Here is a 27,236-nt window from a genome sequence, read left to right on the forward strand (position 1 = left end):
AACCGAAAACAACTAAGAAAACCTTATTATAGTATGGTTATACACAATATAATATTAAGGATGATTTCAAAAGATGATGTATCACAATTTCAATGTTACAAAAATTTCAATATAGTAGTGGAAAGTGGCAAAGTGATGAGAAAAATATAAGTACATGATAGGTGGAAGAGAGTTTTTTTCGATTTGAATGATAGAACAAGAGCACTATTGCTCACATAACATTTGATATAGAGTATAAGTAGAACGAATGTATGTTGGATATTTGATACATATATCTTCTTCAAAGTTAACTTATATGGATTATATAATTGTAGTATGCAACCAAACAAACGAATTACTCGAGTGGGGTATCTGCCACTCGTGAGCCTTCTTTGGCTCCGTCCATGCTTGTAACCGCAACGAACTTTATGTCATTGTATCTGGATGCAAAACTTTCAGACTTGTACCGTGCAACGAAATGGTGAAATTAAGCATATCATAGATTGCCAATTGAAATGTTCACTCGTTGAAGAAGACCTCAAGTTTCATATCCTGACCAACACAACTACAAAGCAGCGTACAGATGACGGAACATGAACGAAAAGAATGGACAATTATGCCAGGCCTGGTATGAGGAAGCGGCAGCGAAGTATGCAACATATCAATGACTTTATAACGAAATATCAAACCTGACAGTACGATATTGATGACTAAGCGTCTGAATCTAAATGATCCGGATTACGAATCTTTGTCCTTGGGTACATTTCTGGGAAGTTTGTTGAAAACACCATCATCCACTATTTTATAATGCTTTGAAAACTGCCGGTGGATCTTTCCGCAACACCTATCCACGGTCTCTTCATATTTGCTGTATAAGGCTGGAAGTGTTATCGACAAGATTGAACCTGCGACCACGAAAGAACTTTCTTTAGTATAAAACGTCACAAGACACATGAATGTATTCAGACCTGAACGAATAGTAAAGCAAAATCGGGAAGGGAGAACTGTCATACAAACATTGCATATAGCTACATGATATACCAAATAATACCAATAAAACCCCATACAAGACATCACGGATCATTCATTTGATAGTCCCAGGAGGATGAAGCACACACCGATATAGGCAAGCGTAAAGAAGGAGAAAAAGCTGCCAATGACGGACAAGAGCCACAAACAAACCACCACCTGTCAAAAATATAGTAGCTTGGTAAGACAGTAATAGCTACAGATGCAAAGTAGCATGTGAACACCGTGTAGTTTCAGAAATAAAATAGATCCTGCAAATATAATTCAAACCCAGCGATTCCTGTATTATTATCGTAACATTAATACTGACCTTGAAGAATAGTCTAAAGTCTTTGCCAAGAGTGATGTCATGAGCCATAAGCAGCACATTGTTGATTTTAACACGGAACGACGCTGCAACATTATGAACCATTTCCTCTGATACAACTAGCTCCGGTAATGTTTGCAGTTGTCTACACAAAGAATATGATAGTTATCCTAATTGAAAACAGTCCCAATTCTAGGGAATATGATAGTTATCCTAATTGAAAACAGTTCCAATTCTAGGGTAATAAAATACCGGGGAAGAGGGTAGAAATTCTTACTTATTTCTGAAATCAGCATAGTTGGCACAAAGGAATAAGAGTACAACCAAAATCAGCAAGACATCTGCACAAATTGATAAGAATGATAGTCCAGACCGCTCGAACACAAGCCAGGAAACTGTAGCAACAATGATAGTGCCAAAGGAAACACGCCCCCGCTTCCACAACAAAATATCAGCAGCTAAAAAGAAAAAGAGATACAGTGAAGAAAAGAATAAAGACAATGTTGACAAATCAAGATAGGCATATATGCAAAGACACGCTGCAGGTAAGAAATGATGTAAGACAGTGATATTGGCAGCCAATTTCATGTAAACTAACTTGATACTTTCTATTTTAACAAGTGAAAACCATTCTCGGGTCAGTCACTACAATATTCAGATACTTAAAATCCAACTCCTACATTCAAGTTGTTCACATATGCATGAATGAATAACGAGGGAACAACAAGCCTTGCTATTTACAAAAGACTCTTCAGGAAGAGCAAATGTGACAGGAAAAGAACCAGGCAATTTGTACACACATACTGAGAGGCAAATGTGATATTCCAAACAACTGGACAATGGGGCATACTGGGTGAGCACAACTAGAAGCCTAGGATATATCTACCAGATTCAAACTTGTCTGCATGCATCAGATCATAACACAAATATGCTGTGCTTAAACCTTGCATTATGGAACGATGGCATTTGCTCCTCTATCACAGATTCACGATACTTCGACTCTTGTAAGGAATGTGCTGGTAGAGTCAATACGATGCAAATTAACTCAACGAAACCAATAAAGTTAGCTTGCTCTTCCGTTTCCCTAAGTCTAGCACTTAATTCACGAAGCAAGCTTTGCGACACAGCGCTCTCCTACACTAAAAAAATGCAAGTGATTCCGCTCCAAGAATGCCATGGATCGCTTAAACCCTCCTTCTTCTCCTCTTTAACTTTCAGTCATCCTTTTTCCTCCAGCAGTTGCAACTAACCACACATTCTTTTCAACTAAAGAGCACAATAATCAACTGCCCTCTTTACCGCAACCTCTACATTACGCCTTTACTCATCCGTTGACTCTCGCCATCTAACGCCGGTCTAATTTCTAATCAACCGGCAACATCGACACTTCAAGACAAACCAGAACCACATTCAAGTTGACCAATCAATTCTACAAACTAAATGCAACCCAATATTGCTTCATCAAAGATAATCAAGAACCCAAAAAGCACAACATTTTCGTTTTTCGCAGATAATCAAGTGACAAAACCCCAAAAATTCAAAAGATGGAAAGGAAATTATAGAGATACCCCACAAACCCAAATGCCAGAAATGTTCTAGAAGTTTCAATCTTTCAATAATTCAAGTCAAAATAAAACAAAAAGTTTCAATCTTTGCTCACCTCGACCGCCGCCCAAGCAATTGTGCACTGACTCTTGACGGCCAAACAACCGATACGCAGCGCCGCAGGATGCGGCGGTGTAAGAAGTGGAAGGCACCGCCTTCCGTCCATCCCCATCTCCCTCTGTGCTGCATAATTCTTGTGAATTCTCCATCAAGCAAAGCAACGAAGAGTACGGAGTTATGAAATTCGTCGGTGTTCCTCGAAGAACTGAAACGGAGAGAACAGGTTCCTCTGTTATGATCTAAATCATCTGACGTTTGAAGACTTTGGTCTGCTCGGGATTCTTTGCCGGGACACCTGTCCAATTGAGTAACGACAAAAACAGGGTACCAAAAGAAATTTGGAAAAATATATCTGTAAATTTTTAATCGAGGTCTCAGAAGTCAGGTACCTGGCACGTGGATGGGACGGAAGCAGTGGGACTTGATTTTAGTCAAGTTATCTGGAATGCATTGTTTCGTAGAATAGATTTTAGTCAAATTTTTTTGTACCTTTTTTTTAACACAAAATTATAATTTTTTGGATAACAATACCCCTCTTCTTTTTTATTAATTTCATTGTCTACCCTCTCTCATGTAGCCTCCTCTTTCTCCTTCATCATAAACCCAGCAGCCCAGGCTAACCCAATCTCAGTAAATCCATCAGAACCCAACCCCACCTTCCCCTCGCCGCCTTCCTTCTCCCTGCTAGTGCCACGACAAGATTGTCACCCTCCACCGCAAAAACCTCAAGACCACCCACTAGCAGGACGTGGCCGACGCTGTCGCTCGAGGGATGGGACGGCAAGGATTAGGCGGAAGATGTGAGGGATGACGTTGGACTCATCGGCAATGGCTCAGGTAAGGTTGAACTTGTCGGAGTGTACGTACACCAAACGTAGCATGGAACTTCCTTTCCATTCCGTTCTGTCTCGTTCCGTTCCGTCGGCGTACCAAACAGTATCTCACTGGATAGTGATAAATAGTATCTCACTAGATAGTGATAACAAATTCAGAAATTCAGATAATTTATGTTAAATTTTACTGTAATTATTAATCCATCTTTTCAGTCACCTAACACAAACTAAAAGCCGAATTGTTCAATCCGCCAACTCGTGACGCAAAATCCGAAAGAGAATCCGAACTTGTAACTTTTTAGTCGCTACGTTTTTCAAATCTACAAAATTCTAGGTGCCATAAAGTTTGGATATTTGGCCGGACCGTAGTAGACAATTAGACATAAAATATTTAATCTTCAATACAAATGAACATGTAACAACTATTAACAAAACAATTTATATTCTAATCCACCATTCACCATGAAATTCTTTGCAAAGAAAGCGAGACTCCCAACGGTAAAAATGACATTGGCCGTATTCCCAATCGAGAGAGTTTTCTTTGTTCATGATATAGTCGCACATATGATTTAGAGGTCGTTGATTCAGTCTCATTTTTTGTTTTCTATTTTTGGTTCGAGATTTCTATAGAATATTCAAATAAAATTTTTTAAGTGACGGCTTAACCATCATCTTTAGTATGGAGTATGATTATTTTTCCTCTAAATTCATTTCCCTTCCCTCTTTTCTCACTTTTATTTTTGTCTTTCTCTCAAAAAAGACAATACAAAATGTTGATGTTGTTTAATCGGAACCGTTCAGATAAGAAGATAAAAAAAGATTAAAAGGAGAAAAATTTGGAGATAGGAGAATTAACCACCATCTATAGTAGGGAGTAGGATTCTTTTTCGTCTAATAAGACAACATTAAGTATTAAAGTGATTTAATCGTGATCGTTAAATAAAGACCGGAAAATAAGAAAGAGGTATTTGCAAGTTTGTCCTCCAAACTTGTATAAAGCTGTTAATTTTTCCTTGAACTTTAATTTTAGCCAATTATTCTCATGAACTTTTATAACTAGCCAATTTCCCCGAACTTTAATTTTAGCCAATTATTCATATAAACTTTTATAACTAGTCAATTTCCTCATGAATTTTAATTTTAACCAATTACCCCCTAAAATTTTTAAAATAGCCAATTTCCCTCATAGTGTTTAGATTTTAAAATTATTCATCCAATTTTCATCCAATCTTCCATTCTTATGCCACCATACGGTCATCATGTGTTGACCAGATGATCAAAATAGATGGAAAATTGGATGGAAATTTTAAAATCCAGCATAAGGAGGAAATTGGCTATTTATAAAAGTTTAGGGTGCAACCGGCTAAAATTAAAATTCAAGAAAAAAATTGACTGATTATAAAAATTCAAGAGGTTTGTTTGTACCATACTTGACCAATCCCGAAACTACTGAGCACCGATCAACGTTATACCGTCAAGGACCCAAAAGAGTTTCACTATAACCAATAGGCCAATCACAGTGCGACACGTGTCGACATCAGAAGCTAATCACAACACGACACGTGTCAATGTCAGAACAAAGCTAAAAACTCTTCTATAAAAGAAGATCATTCTCCCACAATATTTCCTAATGTCATTTGTACTAAATCATTCACTTGTACTCACTAAAGGAGAGCTTGAACCTTTGTACTCGTGTAAACCCTTCACAATTAATGAGAACTTATCTACTCCGTGGACGTAGCCAATCTGGGTGAACCACGTACATCTTGTGTTTGCTTTCCTGTCTCTATCCATTTACATACTTATCCATACTAGTGACCGGAGCAATCTAGCGCAAGTCACAAACTTAACATTTTCCGTTGTACCAAAGTCCTCACTGATTTTGCGCATCAACATTTGGTGCCGTCTGTGGGAACGACACTTTCAGCTTTACCAAACTGGTTTCCACCATTTGTACACTCTCTTTTGACCAGGCATCCTTCTCCAACATGGGGAGCGAAGGAAGCCACAACACAGAATGACACCCCTCTTGCACCACCTAGTGCGAAGCAACGAAAGAATGAAGGAAAGAGGGTTGCTCTTCAAGCTAAAGTCAATGAGCTAGAAGCTCATAACAACAAGATAGCAATAAAGAATGAGGTCCTCCAGAAGCAGTATGAGAAGCTCTTTGATACGCTCCACGAAACTAGGCGTACTTAAACACGCGAGCTTATCAACCATCATCTGGGTACCCCCCAACACGGAGGGTTACCTCCCTTCGACATGGGTATCCCTGATGAGGAGCGAGCTAATCATCAAAACATTGATCAACATGAGACTTCTCTCAAACCAGATGTTTCGACCCAAAGCAGAAGAAGTGGAGGAAGACACCTTATTGCAAGAGGGTTGGAAGGATCGAAAGCTATTTATCGTGACTGCCGAGACTTTCTAAAGCAACGTCGAGATAATCCCCTCCATATATGCTCGAAGATCAATGACCCAAGGGTTTCTGAAAGATTAGGTCCCCTCCCACGACCCAGGCCAGCTGCCAATCTAGGGAATGAACGACAGGTCCCAGAGGAACATAAAGGTATAAGGGGACTCTGAGGTATTCCGATAGACTCGTCCTAGAAGTCAGTATGGCGAGTCCAAGAAAAAACCACACGCCCTTGCTCAAACTTTCCTATTTCCAAAAGGCGATAAAGACTTACGAAAGAAAATTCCAATGGTACATGACTCCATTCAGGACCCCCTTGTCCTACAGCTCATTGAGGAAGTAAACAAGTTGAAGGCCGAACATCAGGGCGAGATACCTGACTGGAACCAACCCAGGCCTGACCCTCTCACAAGAAGGATCCTCGACACCCCCTTCAAGCGAAGACAAAACAAAAGCTTGGTTTACAACTCTATATTGGAAGGAAGAACCTAATTGAACACCTTAACCTATTTTAGTCCACCATGGCATATCGGATGCACACCGACGAAGAGCGATGTCTTCTCTCCCCCTCCACTCTCTCTGGCGGAGCTCTAAACTAGTATTGTCGTCTTCCACCTGAGACAGTAGACGCATTTGAGGAATTGAGGAAACTGTTTGTCTCTCAACATATCTTCTAGACCGATCACTTGCATTCTGCAGATGACTTGTACACTATTCGCCAAAAGCCGGACGAGTCACTACGAGAGTATGCTGGTCACTTCAGCCATGAGTATTCTTGCTGCGATGAGACAGATGACAAGACCGCCCTCAAAGCCTTCACGGCAGGCCTACGTGATTGTTTCTTCAAGTACATGATCAATGCCAACACTTGGAAAACTTACTTTAAAGTGATGGCACATGCTTACAACCACGCATCTGCCGAAGCAAGGACATACCAAGGGAACCCCCATATGGTTAACCCCTATCAACAAGTGGAAAGTGGAGGTCAAGTTCTACCAAGTGATAAGATATTGGCCATTCAGATACTCATTGCATCATCTCATGCCTCATTTAGCTACTCGCTAAGTCACCAAACGTATCTGTCTCTTGGTAAGAATAAGGATTTTTACTCTCAACAAGCACATTACAACAAGAGGGATAAAAGTTCGTATCAAGACAACCAGAGGTGAACGTTCCGTCGACTATTATGAATATTGGGCCAAGCCTCACTCTTTCAAAGTGGAGGACTAGGTACTGAAGGAAATGCTATTATAAAAAGGCATACACATTACAAATGTTTTGACTCTCAACTGCTTGAGATATTTTGTCACACAAGCCATTCGACAAATATTTAAAGAAGATAGAATTCAGACAACTTCTTCTGAGTCTTTTGCGTTCCTAGCATTGGAACACTTGGTCTATGCTGACCTACCCTTATACTCCAACTCAGATCTTCAACATGCGTACTTTGACACAAAGTATGTGATATTAAATGTTACAACCAACATGGTTCACATATCAAAAGCATGAATCCCTTCATGCATAGCAAAACATTCATAAGCATCACTCACATCAATCAACGTAAACATCATACATTCTAACACATTTATACATAAACATCATACATTCCAATACATTCATACATAAACATCATACATTCCAACACATCCATACATAAGCCAACCATGCTTCGAAAGGGTTCAACATACTTTGTGTCTTCGACACTTGCTACAATGTGCATCGACACCTTGCCCTTATTTTCACCAACCATGTGATGAAATGTGAATAATGAACTCATCTTCATGCCACCAACCAGGTGATGAAATGTACAACCTGTACTCTCCTTCATACCACCAACCAGGTGATGAAATGTACAACCCGTACTCTAATATCATTTGGCAACTTGCCACTCATGCCACCAACTAGGTGAAGAAGAAACTCATCTTTATGCCACCAACCAGGTGATGAAATGTACAACCCGTACTCTCCCTCATGCCACCAACCAGGTGATGAAATGTACAACATGTACTTTCATTCATGCCACCAACCAGGTGATGAAATGTACAATCCGTACTCTCCTTCATGCCACCAACCAAGTGATAAAATGTACAACCCGTACTCTAATATCATTTGGCAACTTGCCACTCATGCCACTCATGCCACCAACTAGGTGAAGAATGAACTTATCTTCATGCCACAAATCAGGCGATGAAATGTACAACCCGTACTCTCCTTCATGCCACCAACCAGGTGATGAAATGTACAACTTGTACTCTCTTTCATGCCACCAATCAGGTGATGAAATGTACAACCCGTACTCTCCTTTATGCCACAAACCAGGTAATGAAATGTACAAACCGGTACTCTAATATCATTTGGCAACTTGTCACTCATGCCACCAACTAGGTGAAGAAGGAACTCATCTTCATGCCACCAACCAGGTGATGAAATATACCACCCGTAATCTTCTTCATACCACAAACCAGATGATGAAATGTACAACCTGTACTCTAATATCATTTGACAACTTGCCATTCATGCCACCAACCAGGTGAAGAATGAACTCATCCTCGTGCCACCAACCAGGTGATGAAATGTGATGAAAGGTGATGAAGGAACTCACATTCATACCACCAACCAAGTGATGAAAGCAACTCACCATTCATTCCACCTACCAGAAGACGAGTGTTACAACTTGTACATGTGAACTCCTAGCATTCACAAATAATAAAAAACCCTCAAGCTTGACAACTCAACTAGGGGAGCACTTATGCCCAACAAGAGTTATAGTCACCAACAAAGTCTTATTGCAAGCCAACAACAACTTCAGTGCATGGCATACGAAGATCAAGCTATTCAGCCCTCTTGCATCTGCTTCAGACCTTTCTTCTCTGTAACAATGCAAACACTACAACTCGTAGAAAGCTTCACACACTCTTGATCAAGACAATGTGAAGCAAAACCAATTTATGGTGCCAACAAGAGCTTCATCAATGGAGGGCTACCACAATTCTCAAAAGCTTCACACACTCTTGATCAAGACAGTGTGAAGCAAAACCAATTTATGGTGCCAACAAGAGTTTCATCAAAGGAGTTCAACCACAATTCTAAAAAGCTTTACACACTCTTGATCAAGACAGTGTGAAGCAAAACTAATTTATGGTGCCAACAAGAGCTTCATCAATGGAGGGCAACCACAATTCTCAAAAGCTTCACACACTCTTGATCAAGACAGTATGAAACAAAACCAATTTATGATGCCAACAAGAGCTTCATCAATGGAAGGCAACAACAATTCTTAAAAGCTTCACACACTCTTGATCAAGACAGTGTGAAGCAAAACCAATTTATGTTGCCAACAAGAGCTTCATCAAAGGAGTTCGACCACAATTCTCAAAAACTTCACACACTCTTGATCAAGACAGTGTGAAGCAAAACCAATTTATGTTGCCAACAAGAGCTTCATCAAAGGAGTTCGACCACAATTCTCAAAAGTTTCACACACTCTTGATCAAGACAATGTGAAGTAAAACCAATTTATGGTGCCAACAAAATCTTCATCAATGAAGGGTAACTACAAATCGTAGAAAGTTTCACACACTCTTGATCAAGACTGTTCGAAGCAAATTCAATTTATATGGTTCATCCAAACCTTCGACTACTACAAGGTGTGACTTGCATCATAATCTCTTACTCAACAGTGTGGAAGTAAAATTTGTATATGTTGTCTCTCCCACATTTTTAAATTTCTAATTTTCCCAAAAAAAAAAAAGGAAATTGGGAAATTCAACAAAGCTTCATCAATGGAGGACAAGTACAAATTCTCAAAAGTTTCACACTATCTTGATCAAGATAATGTGAAGCAAAATCAATTCATGGTACCCAACAAAGCTTCACCACAAAAGCTTCATCAATGGAGGACAACTACAAATTCTCAAAAGCTTCACATTATCTTGATCAAGATAGTGTGAAGCAAAATCAATTCATGGTACCCAAGAAAAGCTTCAACTCCAAAGTTTCAACTACAAAGCTTCAACTCCAAAGCTTCACCTACAAAAGCTTCAACACAAAAACTTCACCTACAAAGCTTCAACTCCAAAGTTTCAACACAAACGCTTCACCTACAAAGCTTCAACTCCAAAGCTTCACCCATAAAAGCTTTACCCACAATAGCTTCACCTACAAAAGCTTCACCCATAAAAGTTTCACCTATAAAAGCTTCACCAACAAAAGCTTCACCTATAAAAGCTTCACCTATAAAAGCTTCACCAACAAAGGCTTCACCAACAAAGGCTTCACCAACAAAGGCTTCACCCACCACAAAAGCTTCACCTACAAAAGTTCCACCCATAAAAGCTTCACCTACAAAAGTTTCACCCATAAAAGCTTCACCAACAAAAGTTTCACCTATCACAAAAGCTTCATCTACAAAAGCTTCACCTACAAAGCTTCAACACAAAAGATTCACACTATCTTGATCAAGATAGTGTGAAGCAATATATATATATATATATATATATATATTTTTTTTCTTTCAGAAATTCGAAAATTCGAAAAAAAATTGCCTAGGCCTCCTCTTTTTTAGACCTAACAACTTTCATAACAAATATATATGAAGGATGAATTTTGGGCTACCACTTAGAAAGGAAATGCCTCATTCGTCAACTCCCTCGACCGGAGACTTTGAGGACTCCTACTATATGCTACTGCACCTTGATACTCGGAAGTCTCACGACCACTCAGTGACTTGGATTTTTCAAGTCTCCAACCGAGAAGTTTTCCTCACTTGGAAAATTAAGGGAGCACTACCTCAACATACATGATTCACTCACAAAGCTTCAACATACAAGCTTCAACAAAAGAAAAAATTCAAAGAACTTAGTGAAGAAGGCATTGGTGTATTTAACACAATACGTTGAAATGAAGCAAAGCTTGATAACTGGAAATTCCCTATGTGTGTCAACCTCCATGCTCCGTGGCAAGGCAGATTGGCAAAAATGCCCAACTTTTACTCACATTCGAGAAAACACTCCCAACAAGATTGTTTGCTCAAAAATCGAAGAGTCACTGCTCTCCAAATTTCGATATCCAAACTCCCAACATGATTACTTGCTTAAAAATCGAAAAGGCACCACTCTTCGAATCTCGAGGGCCAAACTCCCACCAGGATTGTTTTCTCAAAAATCGAAGAGGCACCGCTCTCCGAATCTCGAGAGCCAGACTCTCAACATGATTACTTTCTAAAAAATCGAAGAGACACTGCTCTCCGAATCTCAAGAGCCAAACTCCCAACATGATTGCTTTCTCAAAAATCGAAAAGGCACCGTTCTCTGAATCTCGAAAGCCAGATCCCCGACAGGATTACTTGTTCGAAAACCGAAGAGGCACCACTCTCAGAACTTCGAGAGCCAAATTTCCTTGGATGAAGCTTGTCTGCAATCTTCACACGCAACATTAGTTTTCCAGATACCACATACCACTTTTTCAAAGTGCTTTGACAAAGTTAAAACATGTAAAGCTTGCAGCTCCCACTACATTGCTACGACCAAGAAGAGTAAAGGAATATCATTACTACTTGTTGTTAGGGAGACTCTTACATATGTCGACCTCCATCCTTCACGGACAGGCAGACCTGCAAAAATGCTCAACCCTTCCTCATATCTGAGAAGACACTCCCAACGAAGTCTCTCGAAATACTCAGTTTTCTTCCCCCTCAATAATATCTATGCAAACCAGCCACACCAGAGCAAGAGTATCTCATATCATCAAGGTCAAAAGTAAGAGTATCCCATATCATGCTTTTTCCCTGTCTTTTCCTTTGCCCTTGCTCTTACCTACAGGACAAAGAGAAAAAACACAATCAGTCGGAACCTAAAATCAAACTTCCAATCTGGAACTAATTGCCCAGAATCTTTGCATGGTTGTTTGCCTAACATTGCTCTCGAGTACTCATCCTCAACTGTTGTCAAGGTCACGAAGTCCTTCGGCAAATACCTCAGAACAATTGATACGATATTGACGCTTTACACTTAAGCTGCCATGCATGGATGAGTAGCTGAGAAGTAGTGCTCTGAAGGACTATTTAAATGCAAAGGTTGCATTCCACTCCTGCATCGGGGACAAATGCTGTAAGAGATTGAAGCAGAAGGATCAATGATGAGCTGGAACAGATCACTACAACACGATGCCCTTCCTGCAAAACCACATAACCTAGACAGAGGAGTCTAAATCAAATCCAAACCCAGCATCGCTGCCCTATCCGAATAACTCGAGAAGCTTCAACAACCTTTCGCTTACACCATCACCAAAGAGTAAAACCTCGCCATACCACACCCACTACTTTGTTGACAACAAAAGTATCTCATATCATTAAGGTCGAACGTACTCTAGATTTGATGGACTTGTTTTGACCCTCAAATTCTTGAGTCGGCCTTATACTCTAGAAGAAACCAGAAAACCCTCCAGTCCAGTTCAAGAATAAGCATGTGGAAAGTTACTTCTTCAAAAGCAAAAGTATCTCATATCATCTCTTCTCCATTTGCTTTTCCTTATCCTTGTTGTTATTTACGACACAAGGAGAAGGAGAACAATCAACCGGAAGCCGAAGTCGGACCTCTGATCCAGGTTGCTTGCTTGGAAGTTTGATTGCTGATAGGATTTTTAACGTCTATGCAAATAGGGTCAAAATCACATGAAATACTTGCAAGAATACAAGGATATTGTAGTATAGATGCTCATGCAAGGTCGTTTTCCTCAAGGACTATTTGGATAATTTATGTAGAAACAACTCCTAATCAAAATACTTAGAATGAAAACTTGAGAAAATAGAGTTTGAGATTGGGTAAATAAAAAAAACGAATTTTAATTAAAAACTAATATAATCAAAGAAAAGATTTTTAAATACCAAGTTATAAAGGCACTAGGGTTCCACCATCACCTAGCAATCCTATGAATTTCTACCAATTACTTACGATTTACACATGCTACTTCGAAGGTTAGGTTTTCCTAATATATGTTCTCCTCGTGATATTCAAGCAAGAACATATATCTAACATGCAATCCGTCTGTGATATTCAGATCGAATATGAACATGCAAGACTCATGAAGTTTTATGAAAACCTTTTTAAGAACCATGCAACCCCTAAGAACGTGATATTCGCTTTAGGTGGAATTACAATTATTAATCACAAGAAGCAATACTCAATCCTCCGGTGATATTCCGACCGAATTGCATCCAATTACTTGTCTAAACATCCTAATGGTGGTCAATCATCAAGATAATTAGATAGTTTAAAACAGTGATCAATAATTCAAAGTGCGCATGCAATCAATCGTAAGCAATTTAAATAAAAATTACATATTCATGCTAAGGCTCAAGGTTTCGCCCTAGCAAAAAGAATTAGTTATGCATATTCATAATTGAAATCATAGAAAATATTATTACAAATAAAAAGAATGAAAGCACCTTGAAGTAGAAAATCTCCAAGAACCCTAGCCAAGTTCTTTGTCTCTGAAGTTGAATAATAATAAGCGTCACCTCCAACTGTAGACGGCCCAAGCAATATATTTGCTCCGCCCCCACAAACCCTAAGACATAGGTTTTTTATTCCAACTAGGAAACTAAGAAAAATAATAAAACATCTTAGAAAATAAAACCCTAATTAAACTAGGAGAATCTGCCAATTACTTGTCCAGCCACGTTTTAGCCTCAGATCTCCTCCAAATCCGGCCCAAGATAGGTTGTTTTAAAGATAAGGGCGTTCTGAACACATCTCCAGAAGGTCACGAAACCATCCGAGGTCATCTTGGGCTCCAAAAACGCACTTTAAGCCCAGAAATGTCATTTTCCAGCACCGCGCATCGCTCCTTTATTTTATCGCCAGCAAATAACCGCTTGATGGAAAAATCCCAAATTTTGATACGACCAAGCTAAGTGACTCACGAACGTCGTCCAACTGGAATTACTCCAAAATTCGTCCATTTGTCCATGTTTTGCTCCAGAGGAAGTCGAAAGTCCTTATCCTTGTTGTTATTTACGACACAAGGAGAAGGAGAACAATCAACCGGAAGCCGAAATCGGACCTCTGATCCAGGTTGCTTGCTTGGAAGTTTGATTGCTTACTTTGTCTGTTACCTCATTTGGCAAATCTCCTAACTCGGCGACTTGGGGGTAGACCTGTAAACGGGTCGGGTTTATTGGGTTTGGGTCGGGTTGAACCCGACCCATTAAGTTAACGGGTCATCCGAACCCAACCCGTTAAGCTAACGGGTCACCCGTTTCACCCGTTAACACCCGTTAACAATTATTATTATTATTATTATTATTATTATTTGCATAAAGTTTATTTTTTGTTATTAAGATTTTACTAAAATTACTAAAATATCCTCAACTAACAGGTGTTAATGGGTCTAACGGGTTGACCCAAAGTGACCCGTTATTTAACGGGTTGTTAACGGGTTCACCCGTTAGTGACCCAACTCGTTAAGCATCCACCCAAATACAAATATTAACGGGTTGGGTCGGGTCGGGTTAACGGGTTGGGTCCAAAATGCTAGGCCTACTTGGGGGACTCCTACTATAGGGTTTGTATCGCGCTTGACCAAACCTGAAACTACAAGTAAGCTTAAAGTAAAATTGATACATTACCTTGTGCATTTCCACCGGTTAAAGATACCACCCATGGCTGGATGAAGAATACTTCCAGAGAAGATGCCACATCTACCTATGAGACAGATAAGGCAAGTGAAGACGATACCACACTTCGGTACTTAGAAGTTTCGTGATTACTCAGCGGCTTGGATCTTGCAAGTCCCCAACTGAAGAGCTTCACTCACTCGGGAACTTAGGGGAGAACTGTTTGTACCATACTTGACCAATCCCGAAACTACTGAGCACCGGTCAACGTTATACCGTCAAGGACCTAGAAGAGTTTCCCTCAAACCAGGAGGCCAATCACAGTGCGACACGTGTCAACATCAGAAGCCAATCATAACACGACACATGTCAACATTAGAAGCTAATCACAACACGACACGTGTCAATGTCATAATAAAGTTAGAAACTCTTATATAAAATGAGATCATTCTCCCACAATATTTCCTAATGTCATTTATACTAAATCATTCACTTGTACTCACTAAAGGAGAGCTTGAACCTTTGTACTTGTGTAAACCCTTCACAATTAATGAGAACTCTTCTACTCCGTGGACGTAGCCAATCTGGGTGAACCACGTACATCTTGTGTTTGTTTCCCTGTCTCTATCCATTTACATATTTATCCACACTAGTGACCGGAGCAATCTAGCGCAGGTCATAAACTTAACGTTTTCTATTGTACCAAAGCCCTCACTAATTTTGTACACCAACAAGATTAATTGGCTAGAATTAAAATTCAAAGAAAAATTTGATAGCTCTATACATGTTCGGAGAGCAAGTAAGCAAAGGCTTATTGTACAAAATAGTATTTGAGATTGCATGATCAATAGAAATGGTCTCTGAGATTGAAAATCAATAGAAATGGTCAATGAGATTGTCCACCATCCATGATTTTGGTCATTCCGTTAAAAACTCTTTGGACAATTTTTAAAGCTTCGTAACTCAATCGATTTTTAACTAAATTCGACCCATAATATATCAAAATGAAGATAAGAAAGTGTAGAACAAGATTATACCTATTTGGAAGCCCAATGATTGCCAAATATGGCCGGAAAATAGCCTAAAAGGTGATTGGTTTGCAGGAAAACTGGAAAACTCGCCGAAAATTGGGTAAACTTTAAACGTTCATAACTTATTCAATACTCAACGAAATCGAGTGATTCAAAAATGAAAAATCATACTTCTTGACGAGATGAAGAAAATGGCATCTTTCTTGATTACTAATTGACCGTAGATTGGCTGGAAAACTGCTCGAAAGTGGCTAACTCGAAAATGGTTAGCCATTTTCGAGCTGTTGTTTGACCAAACCACAGTGAGTTAACCTTTGAAAAGGTACCGTTCTCTTCTTCTCGTTAAGAAGTATGATTTTTGTTTTTGAATCACTCGATTTTGTTTAGTATTGAAGAAGTTATGAACGTTTAAAGTTTACCCAGTTTCCGGCGAGTTTTCCAATTTTCCCGCAGACCAGTCACCTTTCAGACTATTTTCTGGCCATCTCCGGCAATGGGCTTCCAAATAGGTATAATCTTATTCTACACTTTCCTATCTTCATTTTGATATATTATGAATCGAATTTAGTTAAGAAACGATTGAATTACAAAGCTTTAAAAATTGTCTTTTAATGGAATGACCAAAATCATGGATGGTGGACAATCTCAGAAATTATTTATATTGATTTTCAATCTGAAGAACCATTTTTATTGATCATGCAAACCACCGTTATACCGTAAGCAAATATGCCAAGATGAAAATTATGAGGAGAGAGAATCCGTAGAATCTTTCGTACGTAACTCCCACCCAAGGCCAAAGCTTTTTTTACCGTCCGCGTCCTCTATCATTCTCCAGCAAGAAAAGAGAAGGACAGAGACGCGAAAGCCACCGACCACACTCACTTCTGTCAGCTGTGAGACCTCTCTCTCCATCTCTCCATCTCTCATCTATTCATCTCTCTCACTCAATTTTGTATTTCTGATGTTCGACGCATATTGTTAGGTGCATCTCTCTCTAATCAGCCGACCCCAACAGTCCAGTTCCACAAGCAAATCACAGAGACAGACAGCACAATTAACTGGGCTTTAACGTCCAATTATATCAGCCATCCGTCAGATCTGAGACTCTGATCCCTTCCAAACAACTCACCTTCTGGTTCTCTGATTGCCCATTTCTCGGTTTCTGCCACTCTTAGTGAGTTCACTTGCTATTCTGTATTGTTTTTCTTCTGAGTAATGGACAAACATGATGAATTTTTAAGATTCTGGGGGTTTTTGTGACCTAAGATCCATCAATATATGTTTGTTTGATTGCCCATTTATCAGTTTTTGCCACTCTCAGTGAGTTCACTTCATTTTCCGCATTTTGTTTCTCATTTTATGGTAAAAAGATTGGATTTTTGAGATTTTGGGGTTGTTTGATTCTGTGATCCCCTCAAATCCCATTAATCTCTAGTTCTATGATTGCCCATTTCTGAAATTTTGCCACTCTTAGCGGGTTCGCTTCATATTCTGCATAACATTTTATGTTTCATTTCATAGAAAAAATATTTAATTGTTATAATTTCGGGGTTGTTTGAGACTGCGATCCCCTCTAAACCCATTAATCTCTGTTTCTATGATTGCCCATTTCGCAGTTTGTGCTACTCCCATTGAGCTCACTGATATTCGGCGGTTTTTTTCTTCTCATTTATTCGAGAAAACGGATTTTGAGTTTTTGGGGTTGTTTGTGGACAGGTTGAAGTTCGATTGGAGGCAAAGAAGATGGGGGAAGGCGAGAGGTTTCAGCTGGGGACAGTGGGAGCGTTAACCCTCTCTGTGGTCTCATCGGTCTCCATTGTCATTTGCAACAAGGCCCTCATCAGTTCCTTGGGTTTCACCTTTGGTAAGCTTTTCACTTTTGGATAGTCTCCATTGTTGCCTTATTTTTTGTTGGTATTTCAAAATTTGGACCATGTGTTGTATTTCATTCAATGATGATTTACCTGGGTTGCCTTCATTTTTAGAGATCTAAGTTTGGTAAGAATGATGAGCTTTGAAGGTTTCGTGTGCAAAACAAATGAAATTGATGAAGTTGTTGCTATTGAACAATGAACTTAAGTAGAAACAAAAAATTAGAGCTTTTGAAACAATTGTAAGTGTATGTTCTGTTTTTAAAGGGTATGGTTGGGGTTATTGTTGGTGATTCCACATTTTATTGCTTTCGATTTGTAGTTCGACTTTAATGAGCATCAAAATATAATTCAACCAGTATACAGTAAGGAGATATAATTTGGGTTCTTAGCAATTCAAAAAGGTCCCATTGGTAAATCCCACCACTTCATGTTCTTTTTTGAAGAGAAATTACTGGAGTGCACTATTGTTAACATGTGATAGATAGTTGCCATTGTGTTAGTGTTTACTTGGTTTATCAGAATTGGAAGTGATTACTGATTAGATTCTTATACATATTTGTGCAGCCACAACTTTGACAAGCTGGCATCTTTTAGTCACCTTTTGTTCCCTTCACGCGGCTTTAAAGATGAAATTCTTTGAACACAAACCCCTTGATCAAACGACTGTTACGGGGTTTGGCATTCTGAATGGAATCTCAATTGGACTGTTAAATCTGAGCCTGGGCTTCAATTCGGTTGGCTTTTATCAGGTACATTTATTTCCTTCAATTGTATTTTGACTTTGTAGCTTCTCTAAAAACTTTGGCGTTTCAGCATTTTTCTAAATATTAGAATTCTGAAATCCTCTATTGTTCTTGCATTCTAGATGACTAAGCTAGCAATCATCCCTTGCACTGTACTATTGGAGACCCTTTTCCTCGCGAAGAAATTCAGGTTTAGCCTTCTTTTGACTAAGATGCTGATTTACTGATTCATTCAAGCATATCCAAAATATTAAACTAGTTACAGAGCCAATCGTTTTCCAATGTTACCTATATATAATCATGTTATATTTATATATTATGCGTTTTTATTCTTGCTTTTAGTCTGAAACATTGATTAATCCATAATCTTATATTCTGATTTCCTTACCTATAGACTATACTTGTTCTTGTATTATCTTGACTTTAATTCTTATTGCAGTAGGAGCATTCAGATTGCCCTCCTTATTCTCCTCATTGGTGTTGGGATTGCAACAGTCACTGATGTTCAACTTAATGCTCTTGGAAGTATCTTGTCTCTTCTTGCAGTTATTACAACATGCGTTGCTCAAATTGTATCCTCAATAGAGTTTTCTTTTTTTGACCGTTATCTGTGTCTAGTTTGTGTTATAATATGAACCATTGATACATGCGCCACTGGAAAATTAAAGAAAGAAAATACTTGGGACTTAAGAATTCTTGAATAATATTGTCTAATGTCATCGATGCATGGTCTCTGAACCACTTCTGAATTTGACTGCATTAGGCAAAAGGTTGCATGTATGTTCCTTATCAGTAAAAGAATTCACCAGCACTTCCCGTATATGTTGTTTCCGTCTTGTAAAACATATTTAACGTACCATAGAAGCTGTTCAGGTCTTGCGGTTCATATTGCTGAATACTTTCCATTATAAAGAGCTGATGGGGACGCCCTTGTTAAGGTCTTTATGATAGGTCTTAGTAGGAGGCTATATTGTAGTTTCGCCTGTCTGATTTTGTTACCTTGACTAGTTTCTTTCAGATGACCAATACCATCCAGAAGAAGTATAAGGTTTCTTCAACGCAACTCCTGTATCAATCATGTCCATATCAGTCAGGAACTTTATTAATCAGTGGCCCATTTCTGGATTGGTTCTTGACGAATCAAAATGTATTTGCTTTCAAGTATACAACTCAAGTGTTGGTGAGAATTTGAACAGTTTGTCTTGTTCCTGCTTTTCTTTAAAAGAATTACTGATTGTGTTTTCTCTTTATGATTTTGCAGGTTTTCATAATTATGTCCTGCCTGATCTCCGTCTCGGTAAATTTTAGCACATTTCTTGTAATTGGAAAGACATCTCCTGTCACCTATCAAGTTCTTGGACATCTAAAGACATGCCTTGTGCTGGCATTTGGTTATATTTTGCTTCATGATCCATTTGACTGGAGGAACATCCTCGGAATATTCGTCGCACTTGCTGGGATGGTTTTATATTCGTACTTTTGCACTCATGAGGGTCAGAAAAAGGTTGCTGAAGAAGCAACGCAGCCATCACAGGTTCTAACCCAGTTTCCTTAATCTCTGTAATTGCACGACGTACTTTCTAGGTATTGAATCATTCTTTTTAAACATCGAACAACGAAGTTATGTGTGAAATCCTCTCTTTTCGTTTGAAATGGTTTCAGGCAGGGGAAGGTGAGTCGGATCCTCTGGTGGCCGCGGAAACTGGAAGCGGGGTAGGAACTGATTCGACTCCCCAAATTGGCCCTGTATGGAAGTCGAACAAAGATTTGCATGCGTGATGGCAACCACTCAGTCGTCCATTTGCACACCTGATAGAACTAGTAGCAGCATATAGAGCTGTTAGAGAGCAATGGCAATATTATTGGTGTAAAATTCTTCACCCTTCTGTCTCTCGTTCGAACGGGTGTCGGTCCCGCCCTTTCTTCGTTCGTGTTCGTGTTCGTGTTGATTACGAATTACATTAAGTTGATACATCGAAAATTAGTTCAAGTGAGGGATGCATATAATATAATGGAAAATTAGTTCAAATGAGATAGGGTTTGAATGCAAAAGAAATTCATCTTTGAATCAAACATAAAGGGTGCTAAAGTAAATAATTTATAGCTTAGTTAGTTACGAACATTCATTCTGATGTACAAATTCAATCCTTCCACCACCCCGATATCGCCTCCATTAAAAATAAAAATTAAAAACTTGGCAGGAGTTGTTGGATTAAGCCCACAAAATAATGAGAAGCCCAATCATTTTCATTTGATGATGGATCTCAAATAGGCCCAAGATATCTGGCCCATACCACAGATTTGCACCTACCGACTCCAACAGTCTCACTCTCGCTCGTCACATTTCTCTCACCTTCTCTCTCACTCTTTCTCTCTCCTCTCAGTTCATCGCAAGCAGCATTTCCATGGCTCTCCGAGCTCTCGTGACCAGGAAAGCCCTCCGATCAGGGTTCCAGAGCGAGCCCAGAATCCTTGCCCATTCTCGCGGCCTGCAGACCTTCTCGCTGCCCGACCTTCCCTACGACTATGGCGCTCTGGAGCCTGCAATCAGCGGCGAGATCATGGAGCTCCACCACAAAAAGCACCACCAGGCTTACATCACCAACTACAACAAAGCTCTCGAGCAGCTCCACGACGCCATCGGCAAGGGCGACGCTGCTGCCGTTGTTAAGTTGCAGAGCGCCATCAAGTTCAATGGCGGAGGTCAAACATCTCTCTCTGTATCCCTCTGCTATTTTTTTGTAATTATTTATTTGTTTTCGTTTGTTGCATTTTCAGATTAGGAAATTTTGTATAAATTTATTAAGAAAAAAGCTTAAATTAATTAAAATGTTCAAATATTTTGTTGAATTATAATTGTTTGTTGAAGTAGATTGATATTAGAAGTAGCAATTAAATTAGGTAGCATTGTGTTAGTTTTCCCATAATTAGGCTGCTACTGATACTAATTACCGTGATCGAAAGTGCTGATTTAATTGTTTGGTTTCAAGTTCTTGGATGTCTTGTTCATCTCAGGATTTGGCTTATTTGCAATCATCCTGCAGCCCGAAAGATAATCTAATCTTAACAAAAAGGAATTTCCTTTCTCTCGCAGGTCATGTCAACCACTCAATTTTCTGGAAGAATCTGACTCCTATTAGTGTAAGTTCATAGTTCTGTATCTCTCTATCTTACATGCCTGTTATTAAGCGTTCGTCTGCCTAATACTGTAATGCTTTATTTATGGCAGCAAGGTGGAGGTGAGTCCCCTCATAGTAACCTGGGCTGGGCCATTGACATGAGTTTTGGTTCTTTTGATGCATTGGTGCAAAAGATCAACACAGAAGGCGCTGCTTTGCAGGGTTCTGGATGGGTGGTAAGTTTTGCATCTTGTTGATTTTACAGTATTTGTTCCATGTCATTCAACTAGATGCTTCAATCGATATTCAACCTGTTCACATGCTCGTTTGATCTTTCTTGGCAGTGGCTTGCTCTAGACAAAGAGTTGAAGAAACTTGTGGTTGAAACCACTGCAAATCAGGTAAACCCCAAAATATTACTTCAATACTTGACATTACTTGTAGCGATATTCAAATTGCACAAATCCATCCTGCCTGTTGTTTTACATTGATAACAACGATAGCCTCTCAGCACATGTAGTATTGACTCCTCATTATTAGTTCCTTACGGAATGGTATATCTTCTTTCTGGTAATCATGTAGGCTACTGTTGGCTGTTGATTATGACGGTTAGACTTAATCTGAAACTTTAGCTCCAGCATAGAACTCATGATGAAATTTTTTTTGTTTACTTGTTACCCCATCTCAAGGGTTGTTCAACTTTAATGACTTTAGGATTTACGAAGGTTTTTGTTCTGCATCTCTTTGTCCAAAGAACTCGTGGTAGTTAACTGATATGCAGCATGCAATTACGGTTTTTGTTTCATCTGAATATTCTTTAATTTGAGTAACTTGTTACAGGACCCATTGGTTACTAAAGGAGCATCTTTGGTTCCATTGCTTGGTATTGATGTTTGGGAGCATGCGTACTACTTTCAGGTAAATTTGAGCAAAGGCGATTTGCATCATCTATATTTTCATAACATGTATATCCTTCAATTATTTTCACTTATCAGTTTGTACGTGTAGTATATAAGAGTCAATACAGATTGACACACTCTCTTAATTGCCCAATTGGTGAGCCTTGGAAGTCTAAGATATTGTTTATCTTCGGGAGTACAAGTGGATTAGGTAGGAGGGTTGTTTAAACTGTCTTTGTGAAGGACAAGTCAGTTTTTGCTCCTTGGAGTTGAATTGTTTATGGGGGATAGGTCTTTCCGTGTGGTGAAGTTTAAAGTTAGGTTCTCTTTCAGACACAAAGGAAGTGACGTCGTTCTTGTTTTCCTATAATGTTTGGTGTCTGTACACAGCCTCCATCCTTTTTCTGTCAGTTCTTGAATTAGCATCTGAAGTGCCACGGTGACCTCAAACAAGCTTATCGTTTATTCAATTTAAAACCGTCATCACTTTTTACCAAGTCCGATGATGATTGTTTTTGTGGAATACGCGTCAGTGGTGTTTGCTCTTGTTAGCTGTCTGTATTATTACATTCTTGCTATCCTCTTCGCGTATCGTTTGATATGAAATTATGAATTAAGATGCATCTGTTATTCACGTTGCAGTACAAGAATGTGAGACCAGATTATCTGAAGAACATATGGAAAGTCATCAACTGGAAGTATGCCAGTGAAGTGTACGAGAAAGAAAGCACTTGAGCCGAACAAGGTGGCCGCATTTGCATCTGGTTGAGTAGATGAAAAATAAAACGACCAACGTGACAAGTGAGGACGCTTATTTAATCACGTATTCACGTGTATGAAAACCAGATTAGTGTATGAGTTTGCGTACTTATTTAATCTCTGTTATTTGAAGTTTCAGTATTTGGTGGTTTGATACAATAAGCTTATGTCATTGGAGCTTTTGTCTATATTTTCTGGCTGAAATGTGCTTCTTGTTATGATTGAGGGGTTTCCGGTTGGTTTGTGATGAACGGAAAGTGATTTTCGCACTTTCTTTTTCTTGCCGCACAAGAGGAAGAGTGCATAAGAAGAAAACGGGCGTAAAACCCCAAGTTATATTAAAATTATAGGAAAATAACCAAAAATAAAGAGCTTCAAATTTCAACTCATCTCAACCAAAGATACTGATGCTATTATACCAAAATTAGGTCCCGGTACCTCGTCATCCAAGTAAATAAAACCCGAAACTTTCCATTTCCAAGTTTCAAGTGATTAAGAATATCATTATACCGTTGTAATACTCTTGTCCGATCCTTTGGACGATAACAGCTCTGATTTTCATCAGCTCTTTTATTTTTCTTCTTCCCAACTTAATATTAAAGGAAAACTAATGAAAATTGTATGAAAACTTTGAGTTTTAACGAAAATGACAAAATAAAAGATAAAGTGAATAGTACCAGGATTGACTTTTTAGTGTAAAAATGTGATTTTTCGTTGAAGTGAGTAGTAACGGGAGATTTTCTTTAAAGTTCCCTAATATTAAATTCTGTTTCTAATTAGAAGTTATGGGGATCAAAACGTAAATATACAAAAACATTGGGGATGCGATTACAAATGTGCAATAAACGAAGGGCCGTTTTGTTGGGCTAGGGCGCCAGGGCGCGCTCCATATAAAAAAGAAGCCTTCCCGACGTCACTCACCTTCTGGCTTCTGCAGCAGCGAGTAAAACCCTACATACTCCATTGCCGACGGCCGCTGAACTTTCAGATCTCCTCCCTCTCTCGGAACACCATGGTCAGATCTCCGCCCTAAACGCCGCGTTTTATCCATCTCGCCGTCCGCCGCTTCCTTTCGCTTAATTTTCTTTTCTTTTTTTCTCTGCAGACTTTCAAGCGCAGAAATGGAGGTCGCAACAAGCACGGCCGTGGACACGTCAAGTTCATCCGCTGCTCCAACTGCGGCAAGTGCTGCCCTAAGGTATGCATACACACACGCACACAAATGTATACATTTATACGTGTCTGTATATCTATACGTATTCGAATTGTATGAATACGTGATTGATTGGGTTTAATTTTGTATTGGCGATGAACTAGGACAAGGCCATCAAGAGATTCTTGGTGAGGAACATCGTCGAGCAGGCTGCGGTGAGAGATGTTCAGGAAGCCTGTGTCTATGAGCGTAAGTCCCAATTTACCCTCGCATTACTCTGTTTTTTCTTGATTTGGTGTTGATTTATTGGTTTGTTTTTGTTCGAGTATCGCGGTGATTGGTTAAATGTGTAAATGTTTGGATTTGGTTGTTGTTTGTGGTGTGTAGAATACACTCTGCCTAAGCTGTATGCCAAGATGCAGTACTGTGTTTCCTGTGCAATTCACTCTCACGTTGTGAGGGTGCGATCGCGCACCAACAGGAGGAACCGCGAGCCGCCACAGCGATTCATCAGACGCAGGGTGAGTTTGCGTTTTCGATTTCTAGATTTTGGATGTTTGTTATTCTATGTAACACTGCTCATTGATTCATTGCTTGTACTGCGTCTTGTTCAGTTATTTACCGAAACCAATTTCACACATAAACATCCCAAATAACCCATGAAACCTGCTCCTAGCAGCTCCGTTTCCTACATGGAAATAGGACCCGACAAAAATTTGCTAATTCATTGTTAGGAAAACTAATGAAAAGGGTTTGAAAACTTTGAGTTTTAACGATAAGGCCAAAATAAAGGGTAAAGTGAATAGTACCAGAATTGATTTTTTAGTGTAAAAATGTGGTTTTTCGTTAAAGTTTCCTTGATTGTTTGTTTGCTTCTTCATTCATTGATGACGATGTAACGAATGATTGAAAATTATTTTAATTTCGTCAAGGCCAGAACTTTAACCCCTGTTAGATTTGTGGTGTTACTAGAAATAATTTAATCATGTAGTATTTAGGTTTATCTCCTCAAGTTTTTGGGGAACCCTTCCATCTCCGTTGGCTGGTTCGAAACTGTATGTTCATGGCTGTAGTGTTAGTATACTTCAATATGCTTTTCCGCAACTGATTATAAGGCTTTCTTAGCAGCATGGGTTTTGTCATATATTTGTTTTATGTGGCTGCCTATTTCATATTCTGTGTTGCTTGGCATTTCAAGTTCCTTGCATGCTTTTGGTTCGTGCTTGGCATGTACATGTTAGCTCAATGTCTATGGAGGCTAATGGCCGATGCTTACAGTATTGATACGTTATTCTAGTTCACCTGATATTCTTATATTTGGATTTTCAGGATGATGCCCCAAGGCCCGGCCAGCCTGGTCAAGCTCCCCGACCCGCTGGAGCTGGGGTTCCTGCTCGTACTTGATTTGAGCATGTCAATCCTTTCGTTATGTGATGGAGGTTTCCCAGTAGCTACACAATCTTCTGGACTGAGTTGTGTAGGACTTTTTTGTTATTCTCGTGTTATTGTTCAGACGTTTTGAGGATTAAACTACAATGTTTATGGATGTTTTTTTTTATGATAATGAAATCTTGGATGACATAATGCCCAATTTTGAATCCCGTTGCACCTTTTAAGTAGGGTTATATTCCATTTTTGTTTATGGTTAGTTCTACAATCGCAGGTTTATACGGTAATGCAAAATCGTTGCTTACAAGTTTTCGATTACATTGATATGACTTTGGAGTAGTCATTCTCCCCAACAAACCGATTCTCACATGTAACAATTTGTTCTTAATTTACGATCGGTGTTTGTTAGACCATTGCTCTATATGGAACCTTGCAATGTTGTCATGAGTTCACGACTACTGGAAAGTGTCGAAATCATTAACCTTGCAATGAGTTCTCGACTACTGAAAAGTGTCGAAACCATTTGTTTCATGCTCAGAGAAACGAAGTTTAAAGCTTTCAGACTCTTAATAGGCTAAATAGTCAAAATGATCTTTAAGATTTGCATAACTCATCACTTTGGTCCGTAACATTTCAAATCGATAAAAGTGGTCCCTGAGATTGTCCACTAGCCATCATTTTGGTCTTTCCGTTAAAAACTCTGTTAAAGTGTCCTGGAGTTTTTGGCCTGAAGTTTGAACAATTTTCAAAGCTTCGTAACTCAATCGTTTTTTAACCAAATTCGACCCATAATATATCAAAATCAAGATAGGAAAGTGTAGAATAAGATTATTCCTATTTGGAAGCACAATTGCTGCCGGAGATAGTCGGAAAATAGCCTCAAAGTTGACTGGTCCGAAGGAAAACTGGAAAACGAGCCGAAAATTGGGTAAACTTTAAACGTTCATAACTTCTTCAATACTCAACGAAATCAAGTGATTCAAAAACGAAATTCATACTTCTCAACGAGACGAAGAGAATGGTACCTTTTTTTACGGCTAACTCGCCATGGTTTGGCTGGAAAACGGCTCGAGAGTGGCTGTCTTAGTCTCGAGTTAGCCACTTTCGAGCCGTTTTTCGGCCAAACCACGGCGATTTAGCCATCTACAAAGGTACCATTCTTTTCGTCTCATCGAGAAGTATGATTTTCGTTTTCGAATCACTTGATTTTGTTGAGTATTGAAAAAGTTATGAATGTTTAAAGTTTACCCAGTTTCCGACGAGTTTTCTAATTTTTTCTCAGACCAGTCAACTTTGAGGCTAATTTCTGACCATCTCCGGCATCCATTGGGCTTCCAAATAGGTATAATCTTATTCTACACTTTCCTATCTTTATTTTGATATATTATTGGTCGAATTTGGTTAAGAAACAATTGATTTACGAAGT

The 27,236-nt window shown here is 39.1% G+C and overlaps 4 protein-coding genes across 8 annotated transcripts; 3 read left to right on the forward strand and 1 right to left on the reverse strand.

The window, feature by feature from the left end:
- Positions 1-188: 188 nt before the first annotated feature.
- LOC103432906 (reticulon-like protein B16) lies at positions 189-3,410 on the reverse strand. Of its 4 annotated transcripts, none has more exons than XM_008371129.4 (6): positions 2,976-3,358; positions 1,593-1,773; positions 1,319-1,460; positions 1,098-1,167; positions 669-884; positions 189-544 (listed from the first exon to the last, which is right to left on the reverse strand). In XM_008371129.4, exons 1-5 carry the CDS (start codon positions 3,127-3,129, stop codon positions 718-720), a joined length of 714 nt encoding a protein of 237 aa, XP_008369351.1. In that variant the 5' UTR covers positions 3,130-3,358; the 3' UTR covers positions 189-544; positions 669-717. The 4 variants fall into 4 exon arrangements, with proteins under 4 accessions (XP_008369351.1, XP_070681012.1, XP_008369350.1 ...); XM_070824911.1 differs by having other exon boundaries at positions 1,593-1,656; positions 2,976-3,276; XM_008371128.4 differs by having other exon boundaries at positions 189-884; positions 2,976-3,410.
- Positions 3,411-16,610: 13,200 nt separating this feature from the next.
- Positions 16,611-20,523, forward strand: LOC103432913 (UDP-xylose transporter 3-like). Of its 2 annotated transcripts, XM_008371136.4 has the most exons (9): positions 16,611-16,767; positions 16,857-17,048; positions 17,591-17,738; positions 18,313-18,497; positions 18,614-18,681; positions 18,931-19,063; positions 19,510-19,671; positions 19,753-20,025; positions 20,154-20,523. In XM_008371136.4, the coding sequence occupies exons 3-9, from the start codon at positions 17,618-17,620 to the stop codon at positions 20,268-20,270; spliced, it is 1,059 nt and encodes a 352-aa protein (XP_008369358.1). In that variant the 5' UTR covers positions 16,611-16,767; positions 16,857-17,048; positions 17,591-17,617; the 3' UTR covers positions 20,271-20,523. The 2 variants fall into 2 exon arrangements, with proteins under 2 accessions (XP_008369358.1, XP_070681411.1); XM_070825310.1 differs by lacking the exons at positions 16,611-16,767; positions 16,857-17,048 and adding an exon at positions 17,342-17,347.
- A 12-nt stretch (positions 20,524-20,535) lies between these two features.
- On the forward strand, positions 20,536-23,456 carry LOC103432912 (superoxide dismutase [Mn], mitochondrial). Its single transcript, XM_008371134.4, has 6 exons — positions 20,536-21,194; positions 21,586-21,632; positions 21,721-21,846; positions 21,955-22,011; positions 22,451-22,528; positions 23,152-23,456. The coding sequence occupies exons 1-6, from the start codon at positions 20,897-20,899 to the stop codon at positions 23,242-23,244; spliced, it is 699 nt and encodes a 232-aa protein (XP_008369356.1). The 5' UTR covers positions 20,536-20,896; the 3' UTR covers positions 23,245-23,456.
- Positions 23,457-24,106: 650 nt separating this feature from the next.
- LOC103432911 (small ribosomal subunit protein eS26y) lies at positions 24,107-26,019 on the forward strand. Its single transcript, XM_008371133.4, has 5 exons — positions 24,107-24,283; positions 24,374-24,466; positions 24,586-24,670; positions 24,809-24,942; positions 25,751-26,019. Exons 1-5 carry the CDS (start codon positions 24,281-24,283, stop codon positions 25,823-25,825), a joined length of 390 nt encoding a protein of 129 aa, XP_008369355.1. The 5' UTR covers positions 24,107-24,280; the 3' UTR covers positions 25,826-26,019.
- Positions 26,020-27,236: the final 1,217 nt, after the last annotated feature.

The sequence above is a fragment of the Malus domestica genome, chromosome 07, assembly GCF_042453785.1.
Source record: "Malus domestica chromosome 07, GDT2T_hap1".
Lineage (NCBI taxonomy): Eukaryota > Viridiplantae > Streptophyta > Magnoliopsida > Rosales > Rosaceae > Malus > Malus domestica.

Bases quoted from the DNA above. Each gene is read 5' to 3' on its own strand.
- LOC103432906 (XM_008371128.4), bottom strand. From the start codon at position 3,129: ATGGAGAATTCACAAGAATTATGCAGCACAGAGGGAGATGGGGATGGA. The intron at 1,461-1,592 runs GTAAGAATTTCT...TTCTTTGTGTAG, and splicing joins TATGCTGATTTCAGAAATAA to ACAACTGCAAACATTACCGG. The intron at 1,168-1,318 runs GTCAGTATTAAT...TATTTTTGACAG, and splicing joins ACTTTAGACTATTCTTCAAG to GTGGTGGTTTGTTTGTGGCT.
- LOC103432913 (XM_008371136.4), top strand. From the start codon at position 17,618: ATGGGGGAAGGCGAGAGGTTTCAGCTGGGGACAGTGGGAGCGTTAACC. The intron at 18,498-18,613 runs GTACATTTATTT...CTTGCATTCTAG, and splicing joins ATTCGGTTGGCTTTTATCAG to ATGACTAAGCTAGCAATCAT. The intron at 19,064-19,509 runs GTATCCTCAATA...AGTTTCTTTCAG, and splicing joins CAACATGCGTTGCTCAAATT to ATGACCAATACCATCCAGAA.
- LOC103432912 (XM_008371134.4), top strand. From the start codon at position 20,897: ATGGCTCTCCGAGCTCTCGTGACCAGGAAAGCCCTCCGATCAGGGTTC. The intron at 21,195-21,585 runs GTCAAACATCTC...TTTCTCTCGCAG, and splicing joins CATCAAGTTCAATGGCGGAG to GTCATGTCAACCACTCAATT. The intron at 22,529-23,151 runs GTAAATTTGAGC...TTCACGTTGCAG, and splicing joins AGCATGCGTACTACTTTCAG to TACAAGAATGTGAGACCAGA.
- LOC103432911 (XM_008371133.4), top strand. The intron at 24,671-24,808 runs GTAAGTCCCAAT...TGTGGTGTGTAG, and splicing joins GGAAGCCTGTGTCTATGAGC to AATACACTCTGCCTAAGCTG. The intron at 24,943-25,750 runs GTGAGTTTGCGT...TTGGATTTTCAG, and splicing joins AGCGATTCATCAGACGCAGG to GATGATGCCCCAAGGCCCGG.